This window comes from Lissotriton helveticus, chromosome 11 (assembly GCF_964261635.1).
Source record: "Lissotriton helveticus chromosome 11, aLisHel1.1, whole genome shotgun sequence".
NCBI lineage: Eukaryota > Metazoa > Chordata > Amphibia > Caudata > Salamandridae > Lissotriton > Lissotriton helveticus.
In genome coordinates this window covers 49,197,566-49,209,345 of record NC_136072.1, presented here as the reverse complement: position 1 = coordinate 49,209,345, position 11,780 = coordinate 49,197,566, and the positions used below count along the sequence as shown (strand labels likewise).

Here is an 11,780-nt window from a genome sequence, read left to right as displayed (position 1 = left end):
GTATTAGCACTCTGGTCACGATCTGTTTATGGCTCCTGATCGAAAACAGACCAATATCTTCAGTTTTGGCTTTATTTTCGTCTGAAAAACAGTCACATTTGCGCTGTCGTCGTCTGCGGCGGAAGGATATCATGGCAACCTGCCGATAACTGCGCAATTCCCGCTCACTTTTCGTAAACCATACCTGTGCTATATTAGGCACAACAATCGAGTGCCTCTGTATTTTCTTATCTGGGGGGAAAATAAAAGTGTCTTTTTTTTTTAACAGTCCAGTGGGAAATAGTACCGAGTTTTACATGCGCACATTTTGCGCTGCGCGGATACAGCCCGCATATATATTTAAACTGCGCAATGGCGCTTCGTTTTTTTTTCTCGGCTTTGCACACGTCCCCGCTCGGTTTTTTTTCTGCTCTGCACACGGCCCTCCGTGCTGCTTCCCCCCGCTGGCCCCCACCGCCTCGAATGTTTGCGTTGGCCTGCGCGCTGAAGACCTGACGCAAACTCCTCACGCATGCGCAGAGGCCGCTCGCCTTCCCCCTCCCCCCAAGCAGCCCCCTCCCTACCAGCTCCCCCCTCCTCCTCTCAAACGAGGAGGTGCGGGGGCTGAGGAGAGGGAGGGGGGGGTGGACGGGCGAAGGGGAGACGGGCACGCGCGCGCGCCGACTTCAGCAAGGAACCCTGGAGGAGGGAGGGAAAAGGAGCGGGCCGCTGGCTCTTCCCCCATTGTTTGACGCGCCTGCCCATCATGCACAGTCCGTAGGCGGGGTTTCTCGGTTCCGGACCAATCGGGGCTCGCCGCCCGGCAGCAGGCCCCGCCCGCCGTCTATATTAAAGGTTCTGGCGGCGCGAGCGCTCTACTGGCAGCACACAAGAAAAGCCTTCTTTCCATTGTTCCCGCACCAGCTGCTGCAACAGGCGAATTATTTTTTTCGAGCCGATCCATTTTTTTATATATATATTTGTATATATTTTATTGTAGCAGCTTCCCGTCCATCATGTCCGAAGCAGCACTGGATGCCAGCGTGGAGAAGACCACCAAGGTAAGAGTGGCGCTTGTTGGGCACTTTTGGGAGAAACTGACAGCTCCCCTCTATGCCATATTTTTGGTTGCTTTGTTAGAGCACCTGCGTCGCATCTCAGCTCCTGCCAGTTTCTTGCATGGGGACTTAACCATCATTAATGGTTATTATTTCCTTATTAACTCATTCAACCGTATCTTTGAAAAATTCGCATTTTGTGTGAAATGTTGTGCTGGCTAAACTTCAGAGTTCGTGTGTTGAGTTTTTGAGTGTGATTCATGCGGTGATGGGTAAAGGTCAAATCTTGGCACCAGAATGCCATCTCCGGACGCGGTCTGTTTTTGGGCCGGTTCGGTGCGGGTGATGGCCAGAGCTGGGCATAAGCTGTGCCAGTGCGTGCAGCGCCGCGGGGGCTCTTTGTTTACTGAGATTTGAGGCATCACTCTTGCACTGTGACCTCAGATGGTGTGATGCCCTGACCTAGGGTACGGAGGGAAGGGGGGGGCGCTAAAGTGAGAGGTGGGGGGCACTGATCTCAGCTGGAGCCCCCTCTGGGAGGCAGAGCGGACCTGACCTCAAATGATAAGCTTGCTGATTTGACCTTGTGCTTAAGGGGTTCATGGGGTTTTCGTCTGTGACCCCAAATAGTGCTAGAGCGCGCGCCCCCCATTCGATTGCTTGTGGTGTGGGCGAGGGTGGCATTTAGCTGGTTATCAAAGCATGGCGGGGTCTTTCTTATTTCTGTTGTTTATTGGGTTCCTGACAGTTCAGTGCCCTCTGCAGATATGGGTACATGTGGCCGACTTTTTTTTCTGCTGTTTTTGGGGTTACGGGGGGCGTTTCTGTTGTCTTCTTTTGGATTCAGGGCGCAGTGGTCTGTTTGGTAAAGTGGCTGTGCCGGGCAGGTGAGGGGGCACGGCGATCTAGGGCAGGAAGTGCAGTGCCCTCCCTCCGCTGCCCACCAGTGGTGCCAGGGGAGCGCCATTGTGCAGCCCACGCCTCCCTCCGAGGGAGTGCAGGCTGGCAGTGACAGGGGGGCGGATGAGTGACAGCCATCGCTGCCCTGCCCAGGGGAGAGGTCGGATCGCATCCCCTCCGGGAGGATAACGGAGGATGCAAGCAAACCTGGTCGGGGGAGGAGTGAAGGAGAATTTTTTAAAAATGGGGTTGGGGGGGGGGGGGGGGGTTAGGTTAGGGCTAGGCGCTGTCGGAAGCGGCCTCCAGGGGCCAGGATCTGTTTTATTGTTAATCAGAGCGTGGTCCCATGTAAATGTAAATAAACACAACCCTTTCCCCGCGCACACGGTGATGCCACCAATCAGGGCAAGATGGTGGGACTGTGGCGGGCCGGCTGCTGGCACAGGGCACATTGTGGGAAGTCCCTTTGTATAGGAAGCGGGGCGGCCCGTGGCTCGCGATGCACTGTGACAGGTCTTAAGAAGGGTAAAGTGAACCGTGTGATACATTGTATCCGGCCCGGCTCTGTGGGAGTGAATCGGGATACATTGTGGCGGGTCTCGATGGGTACGGAGTCTATAGGGTTCCGGTGAGGGATACATTGTAGCCGGTTCTGGTGTGCATCAAGTGAATGGGGGTTCTACGAAGGGATACATTGTATCGTGTCTCCGTTGACAGGAAGGGAATCGTGTGTTCTGTTGACGGATACATAGTGGCGGATCCTAATGTGTATGGAGTGGATCTGGATACATAGTGGCGGAACAAGTGAATGGGGTTCGGTATACATAGTATCGTTCTATCGAGGGGTACATTGTGGCTGGTTCTGGGGTGCATCAACTAATTTGTGTTCTACGTAGGGATACATAGTATCGTGTCTTCGTGTGTAAAAAGTTAATCGTGTTCTGTTGACGGATACATAGTGGCCGGTCCTGGTATACATCAAGCGAATAAGGGGGGCGTTCTATCGAGGGTTACATAGTATCGTGTCTCCCGTGTTCGGTGGAGGGATACATAGTGGCGTATCCTAGTGCGCATGGAGTGGATCGGGATACATTGTGTCGGGTCTCGCTGGGTACGGAATGAACCGGGATGACATCGGGGTCGGTCCCAGGAGGATCTAGTTCTAATGAGCGATCCTAGTAGGAAGAGGGAGGTCTTTTATCTCGGCTCGTACAAACCGTTCGTGGTTCACCGACCCCGCAGGTGTGCTCCAGGGCTCTGGACCGAGGGCGCATCCCTCGTCTGCCCAGGTGCCGGGGGGGGGGGGGGGGGTGCAGTACCCACCCCATGCCCCTGGGGCGCCTGGCACGCTCGCCCCAGGTGCGCTGGTGCCTCTACTCGGGCGCGCAGGTGAGGTGGGGGAGGGGCCGCCTCATCAATCTTTGATGCTTCTCCGACGGGGGAGGGGGGATGCCAGGTGTTCCTCATAGCCGGGGGCGTTTGCCTCTAACACCCCCTGCATTCCGCTTCGCCTCCCCCCTACAAGGAGCAGCCCCTGTCCCTCCTCTCCAGGTGCCCTCTCCACTGTCCCTCCCACCCAGCCCTGGTAGCTCCGCCCCCCGCTCGTCGCCAGGTGAAGAAAGGGAACATGGTCACGTGGGGCGGGACGGCCAATCGGATGGCGCCCTCGCTGTGGCGCCAGCTTTGAACAGATGTTGGCAGCGTGCGGAGGTGTTGCACGCACGGGCAGTCCTAACTGCGCATGCGGGCTGCGGCCCATCCCTCCAGGGCCGTCAATCAACTCATGCGCCTCCTGTATAGGCCTGTAGTGTACCCTGGGGGGTCGCAAGTTGACCCTAGATGATTGACTTGAATTAATGCCTGCTTTACACCACAGTCGCCAACGATTATACCTTTTCAAGATTACCTTTTCAAGAATTTTTGAGGCTGGTATGTGCTAGGTAACACAATATAGACGACTTAGCTGGTAGGCAGGTACAATTACCTGTCTGTCTTTCGGTCTCATTATAGTAACTCCATTCTCACAGTGCACCTAGGGACTGTTGACTACCACTGTTTTCTTATTAAATGTTAATTTTTTGTTATTTTAAATTTTTCTTTACGTTAACCGAAATATCTTTTATTCCTCCAGGATTTAAAAGTAAAGGAAAAACTAGTAGGAACAGAAGAAAAGGACAAGGCAGCAAACGGGAAGGCAGTGAGTATTTTCACCTGTTTCCTTGGGTGCTCGGGTGGTTTTCAGGGCGGGCGCCGTGGCTTCACCTGTATCCGCATCACTGCACCTGGTAGCAGGAATGGTGCCAGGTGGCATCTTTCTTTAGTCCCGCAATGCCCGTGCTTCCAATCGCTGCATAAACCTTGCACGCTCACTAGTGCCCACTTGTGCCAGCCGTGCTGCTTTTCTGATAAAACTCCCGCCAATCACTTCACTAGCAGTCGAGGGGCCCAGCAGTTAGCATGTGCATTTATTTCACACTGTTCACCCCCGCAGGGTCCAAACATCGCATGCCGGCTGGAGGTCAAGGGTGCAGCCTAACATGTTTGTAGACTAGTTGCCCACCGGTGAACAGTGCTAAGCCTATTCCCTTTTTACCCAGGAAAATGAGGAAAACGGTGAACAGGAAGCAGACGAGGTAGACGATGACGAGGAAGCTGGGGAAGAGGACGAGGAGGAAGACGAAGTAGAAGGTAAGCCTCATTTCCTCTCTTTTTAATCATTTCCTCTCCTTTTAATCTGGTTTCCACCTGGGCTCTCCTGTGTCCAAGGTCACATGTGCGACAGCGGCTCACTGCCGGAAACAGCAGGCGGTCCGTGGTGTGTTGCAGTGCCATTCAGATGAGTGCAGCAGGTGCATTGACACCGGAGCTTGGTGACCCCCCCCCCCCCCCCCTCCCTCTCAAGCTCCCCCCTTTGCAAAGGCCCGTGATGTGAACTTGCATTCACAAATCGCCTTTAACACTCATGAATCAGTCACTCTTTGGGTAACACGCTGCCCGTGTGCAGAATGGGTGAGTTGTACTTTGAATCTGTCAGTGTTGGGGTGCTGGTGTTCGGGCTGAGGCCCCTGTTCTGCATTCTGAAGTCCCCCCCGCACTCTTCCGAGCGCTGCACTCTTTGGTGCTAATGCACGTGTCATCCAGGTAATGTAGTGCAGGGGCTGTGGTGCACTCCAGCCGAGGTCCGTAATTTGGGAGCCTTTAAACGTCCCTTTAGTGAGGCCGTGGCGCCACGGGCATGTTTTGACAGTTGGGCTGTTGGGGGCCCCTCCCACCGGGCCCATCCCAGCCTCACACCCTGCCAAGCCGGCCTGGCCTTCAGTGCGGAGTGAGGCGCCGAGTGGGCGTGACCCTTTCCGAGTGCGTGGGCGGGGCCCGCGCGCCTCGGATGCTGGCTTGTGGCGGGAAGGGTTTATTCTCTTGCACACGAGGTTGTTTGGCGAGTAAATCTCTCCCTTTCCAGGGGTTGAATTGGGAAATGACTTTGCACGAATGTCCTTCTCTTCCTGGGTGAGCTTTGCCTGGCGTTGATGGTCTGTACTTTAAGCTTACACCAGGGCACGCCTGTTTAAGGGATGAGGGCGGCATATCCCCAAACCAACTATGTGGGACACATGTAACAGGCCCCTGGAACAAGGAGGCCAAATAGAAACAGGCAGCATGAACATCTGAATATGTGTGTGTGTGTGGTTGAGTGTATACAGTGCAGACTGTCACTCTGGGAGAAGCATCCTGCTGGTGTGCATGTGTCTGTGTGTGTGCATGTGTGGTATGTGTGTGTGCGCATGTGTGGTGTATATGTCTGTGCATGTGTGGTGTAATTGTGTGTGTGTGTGTGTAACTGTATGCATGCATGTGTGTGTGGGGTGTGTGTGTGCATGTGGTATGTGTGTGGGGTGAATGTGTGTGTGTTGGGTGTGTGTGTGCATGTGTGTGGGGTGCGTGCATGTGTGTGGGGTGCGTGCATCTGTGTGTGTGGTGTGTGTGTGTGCATGTAAGTGTGCTGTGTGTGTTCATGTATGTGTGGTGTGTGCATGTGTGTGCACGTGTGTGTGTGGTGTGTGTGTATGTGGGCATGTGTGTGTGGTGTGTGTGTGTATGTTGGCATGTGTGTGTATGTGGGCGTGTGTATGTGGGCATGTGTGTGTGTATGTGGGTGTGTATGTGTGTGCTGTGTGCATAGGTGTGTGTGTATGTGGGCATGTATGTGTGGTGTGTGCATGTATGTGTCGGATGTGTTTATGTATAATTTGACGTCCCTTCCGGACCTTTCTGCCCATTTCCAGAACATTCCATAAGCAGGATTTAGGGGCTAGTTTTAGTAGATACGCTTCACTCCAGTGGTCTACCATGCAACTATTTTCAGGAGGAGGCGCTTTTATGTAATCTGATTTTCCACTGAACGTTAAATGTTGGGTTTGAGCACACTTTGACCCTTTGCCCTCTGCCAACCCGAGCCATGACCTGGTGATCCCTGCGTGGATTACCCAGGATCCCCCTTCAGCAGGTTTCCAGGGAAGCCATGTTTAGGGTGACCCTAATCCAAGGCTTAAGGTGGGGAAGGCAGCACTGCATAAGGGATTAAAGTACATCTCTTCATGGCAGGACGTGTCCAAGTCCCGGGTGATGGGTCCGGCCTATATCCAGGCGGTCACCGTTCTGAAAGACCGCACTTGTAGGAAGTCTGTCCATTTGCGGCCTGATCATTTTATTCAGAACTGCTCCGATCTGGCCTTGAGGTGTCCCGGCCTTGGGGTGTCCCGTTTGTGAACCCACCTCAACTGTGCACACGTTTCTGATGTCCATCGTTTGTCCACACCAAAACTGACAATACATCTTTTGAATTACAGGTGAAGATGAGGATGATGATGAAGACGATGAACCCACATGCAAGAGGGCGGCTGAAGATGACGAGGTGGGTCTCGTGGGTGACACGTTGTTGTGTGGTTATGGGGTAGTGTCAATCAGCTGTTCTTGCATGCAGCGCTCTGGCGACTGGCAGCAGTTCTAGTGATGAAGAGTGGGTTATGCCTGCCCCAGGGCTTGTCCTGCCATTAACTTGCCCCAAGCTGGCAGAATATTGGTGGTTTCCTGTGCCTTGCACTGATGATTGCACAGGAGATAATGTACGGTGCTCGGTCACTAGCTACAGAAAGCCTTTAGTGCAGGTCCTCGGAGGGCGTACCAAGTGTTTCTGGCTTTTTAGGGTCCTGTCTGGCAATTTTGGGCTACATTTTATGCAGTGATAAATAGCAAGGCTTTGTAAGGAGGCCACTGCAGCTTGCACCACCTATTGCCCCTGCCAGCCCTGTCAATGACCACTACTAGCCATCAAACGCCTACACGTGTCAATTCAGACTATATATATATACATTAAAATGACTAATACATGCCATCAACACTTTGGACGGCAGCTATTTAATGCATGTTCAACTATTAAGCAGCTGTGGTGCTGCTAAAAAAAAATAAAGCCAACAGCACCACCATGTGGCCGACTGTCAGACGACCCGGCGTTGACAAAAAGTGACCGGGCCCAGCACTGGAAACTACTGGCTCAAATTAAGCACTGATTTTATGGGAAGTTTACACCTTACATCTGCTGTCAAGACCTTTATGGGTTGGATTGGGGAGATCTTCAGATCAATTGGTAGTGTGAATGAAATTGATTTAGTAAATATTATAAATAGTAAGATGGAACCTACTTACCTGTAGCACTGTTGCTTCAGCTCACCTGTAGCACCGCTTCTCAGAAGCGGGTTTGCGCAGCCACAAAAGTCTGTGCTGGAGAGTGGTTGCTTGAATTATAATTCTGTTTTTTTTGTGTGACTTGAACTAAAGTCTATCCTTTTCCCACCAGGATGATGAGGTTGAACACAAGAAAAAGAAGACGGCAGATGATGACTAGGCGACCCCCTTCTTATCCTGGCTGCTGTCCTTTTCACCCTCTTCCTGTCAAAAAGTGGTCACCCTTCTTCCTCCCCCCCGAAGTAGAGCAGCGAACCCATGCCTGTCCCCTTCGAGACCCCCCTAGTCCCTTTGAGGACATGGCTTCGCCGCACGCGCACACAGACCATAGCGGGTGCAAACATTTTTACAAAAAAACGGAGCGGGAAGGGAAGTAGCGAAACTTCAAAGCTCCACTTTTCTTCTGAAAGTACTTAAAAAAAAGAATTTGTTTGTATTTTTTATTTACATTTTATATTTTTGTACATATTGTTAGGGGGTTGGGGGTCAGTCATTTTTAAGTGATCTCTAGGTGACCAAAAGTGAGCTTTGAAGTGTCTGTGTTGGGGGGCGGCAGGGTGGGCTATGAATAGGGGAGGGGGCTTTCCCTCCGCCCCTCCCGTCCCTGTTCTAGGTGTAACTATTATTCGTGGTGTGACCAGGTCGTGAGTTCTACACAAGGAAAAAATAAATCGCGGAGGGGGAGGAGGGGAAACTTGTTAAAAAATATAAAAAATAAAAAAATCTATAAAATAAAATGCAAAAAGACCCGATCTGAGCATTCCAGTAACCTTTTTGTTTGTGTACGTACCTTGATGTACCATACGTAGTTTGGGTTGTATGAGCTGGCAAGGCCAAAGATGGACTTTTTTGTTGTCGTTTTTTTAATTTTATTTGTGTATGAAGTTGCTGTTCTTTTCCTTTCTTGGCCTGTTTGATGTATGTGTGAAATGATGTCCAAACAATAAAACAGGAATTTTATTTTGCCGAGTTGTTCTAAGGCGACTGACTCAGAGCTGTTCTTTTCCTGTGTTTCATGAAAATAAATACCCTGTTCCCCTTTGTAGTTCAGGGGAGGGGGCGGGGGGTTGTGGCAGGGAGGGGTTAACTTAAGATTTCAACTCAGTAGAATGTCCTTCCCAAGTAAGTTAACCCCAAGGTTCTCTACCCATCATAAGGGGAGGCCCTCGTGAGCATCCAGTAATCTCACTGTGCCTGTAATGCTGCCCACAAAGATGCCCTCCAGATGCCAATGGATAGTACTCACACCTTCAGAGCTCCGCTTTTTTACTACGGATAAATGCCAGGCTGAGGGAGTCCAAAGTACCAGTTAATGTTCAATAAATCAAATTTGCTCTGATGCACCTGCACAGTGTGTTAGTACGTCGATGGCCTGCCGATTACGAATCTGTTAAAAGTTCTAATAAAGCACGATAAAGGTTTGAGCCAAACGCTGTGTCGATCGGCATTGGTAAACAATAGCTCTGGTGTTTTGAATAGGCCTGGTCGAATAATTCCGTTCCGCTCGCGGAATTTGCAGAATTTGGGTAATATTGCGTTCCGCGGAGAACGCAAAATTGCACAATATTCTGCGTTCCACAACTTCACGAAATGTTTTTGCGTGTTTGCGAGTTATTTCTCCCCGAGCACGCAAACAGCGATTGCGAAGAGGAAAAAAGCATCACGAACAAGTAATTCCGCGCGTTCGCGGAATTTCTGGGTTTCGTGGAGATTTTCTACAGTTTCGCAGAGATCTGCGTAACGCAATTCCGCAAATTCCGCCCATCCCTACTTTTGAAGCTGTGTTCTTGCCTTGCAAAACAAGTTCTTGGAAACCACTTACAAATGACCAACTGTGCTATCAAACTACAGACGGTCGCATTGGTAGTGTGTATATATTTAATTTGTTTTTGTTTTTGCAATAATACTTGAGAGATGGCCAACTGTGCGTTTATATGCACAGACAATAAACATGCCCATAAGTAATAAAAAAAATACCATTGCTCCGTTTTTTTCTGAAAACTGTTGAGACAGAGGTATACAATGGCTCTCAAATCCCTACTCTAGAGAGGACTACTTTCTGTGAGCGGCCATATTTTTATTCGACTGAATGGCGTCACTCGCGTAGGATAAAACTAACCCTGGGCGAAGGACTTCGCTATGCCCACAGAGTGGGCGTAGTTTTGCCTACTTCGCCCTTTGCAAAGTAGGCGTAGCAGGCAACACTCCGCCCACTCCGTGGGCGTAGCGAAGTTGCCCGACACCCGCCCTCCCCATCATACCTAATTTGTGCAAATACTAAAAGAAAAGTAAATAAAAGGCACTTATCTTGTCCGCTGCGTCCCGGGGCTCCCTCTTCTCGTTCGCGCCGCCGTCTTGGATACCAATGCGCAGCCGCCTGCGTATGCGCATTTCTCACGAGAAATGCGCATGCGCGGGCGGCCCGCATTGGTATCCAAGACGGCGGTGCGAACGAGAAGAGGGAGCCCCGGGACGCAGCGGACAAGGTAAGTGCCTTTTATTTACTTTTCTTTTAGTATTTGCACAAATTAGGTATGATGGGGAGGGGGGCAGGCGGCACGTAGTTGGGCTACGCGAAGTGTGTAGGTGGGCGTAGCTTCTCGCCCACTTTGCGTGGCTTCGCGTAGCCCCACTACACATACTACGCCCACCCTTACTATGGCTGAAGTGGGCTGGTACATTCACTCACCCCACCCAGCACTGTGTTGGTGGGTTGCTGTAACACAAATGCAATCCAATTTTTGAAGGGGGTTGCCGGAAAGAATGTGTGCAGACTTTTAGTGAAAATCAAGTGGTCTTTGCGAATGCCAGATGTTGCTCTCACATGTTGTACTGATTCCAAGTGCTATAGAAGTAGCTGCTTCAGGGCGCCACTAGGATCCGTCCCGTTAGTGTCTAGGAAGCGCTGGGCACAAGTCGGGGGAACACCAGTTGCTGAGAACCTTTCTGGAGAGCGCAGGTGCCTAGTAACACTTTTAGGTGGGAAGTCCACTCTGGTAGCAGTGCGTCACTTTACCCACTAGTAACCAGTCACGTTTAGGCAGTACCATTGGGAGACAGGGCAGCACCAGATTATGCGGCAGAGCTGACTACATTTTGCGCATAAAAAGGTAAATTATGCGGCATAATGAATTCATTATTTTGTCTTTTTTTTTACACCAGTAAATACTGTCTCAGCTAAGCTTTCACCTACTTAGTTTAGCAACTCCATATAGAAGAAAGCCCATTAAAATGACAAGGTAACGGTTACTAAAAGGGCCTTCCCCACCGCTGCGTTTTTAGTAACGTTTGAGCGAGAAACAGTTTTTTTTGTTAATCTGGGGAGAGGAGGTGGCCAAACGGCTAGGGCGCTCGACCTCGGACCTGGGGATCAGGGTCCGAGTCTCGGTAACGACGCCAAAACCTCCTGTGATTCTGGGCAAATCACTTAATCTCCCCTTGCCTAAAATGAAAGTAACTGGTAACGTAACTGGAAAAATATGTAAAGCGCTCTGATACCTGATTCGGTTCGGGTCTAGTTCGCGCTATATAAAACTCAAAAATGTTTTTTTTAAAAATCTGCAGATAGTGCAACAGATGCTGGATTATGCGGCAAAGCCATAATTATGCGACAGGTAATTTCAGTGGCCCTACCTTCAGGCTACAAAAAAGAAAACGCCGTGCCCATGATGCTGGTACACAGGGGCTACATAGAACCCAGATGGATCTTGACACTTTGGACTCGCCACACCCATGACCATGGCATGTTTGGGGTTTGGGTCTGGCTAGCACGCCTCTTGGCTCCCGGATCGTGTGCTCCCGTGACCTCCCTGCAGGCTTCGACCCACCGCACCGTGCTGCTCTCCAGGCCAACAGTGCTCGCTTCTTATGCAAAACAGCATTTATGCATGAAACAGCATATGTGAATTGCTGAGTTTATTTATTTATTTATTCAGAGTTTTATATAGCGCGAACAAGATCTTTACAGATATCAGAGCGCTTCACAGAAACAGGGGGTGACATAGCATGAGGGTGACGCGACATAATATTGGGTGCAAATATAAACTTCAGTAGCATGATCGGATAGCAGTCAAGTTCTAATAGAATGACAGTAAACAATCA

At 50.7% G+C, this 11,780-nt stretch overlaps 1 protein-coding gene across 1 annotated transcript; it reads left to right on the top strand.

Moving 5' to 3' along the window:
• Positions 1 to 832: 832 nt before the first annotated feature.
• PTMA (prothymosin alpha) lies at positions 833 to 8,644 on the top strand. Its single transcript, XM_078666312.1, has 5 exons — positions 833 to 1,040; positions 4,069 to 4,134; positions 4,535 to 4,625; positions 6,785 to 6,849; positions 7,792 to 8,644. The coding sequence occupies exons 1-5, from the start codon at positions 996 to 998 to the stop codon at positions 7,837 to 7,839; spliced, it is 315 nt and encodes a 104-aa protein (XP_078522438.1). The 5' UTR covers positions 833 to 995; the 3' UTR covers positions 7,840 to 8,644.
• The last annotated feature ends 3,136 nt before the right edge of the window (positions 8,645 to 11,780 follow it).

Bases quoted from the DNA above. Each gene is read 5' to 3' on its own strand.
- PTMA (XM_078666312.1), top strand. From the start codon at position 996: ATGTCCGAAGCAGCACTGGATGCCAGCGTGGAGAAGACCACCAAG. The intron at 4,626-6,784 runs GTAAGCCTCATT...TTTGAATTACAG, and splicing joins GGAGGAAGACGAAGTAGAAG to GTGAAGATGAGGATGATGAT. The intron at 6,850-7,791 runs GTGGGTCTCGTG...TTTTCCCACCAG, and splicing joins GGGCGGCTGAAGATGACGAG to GATGATGAGGTTGAACACAA.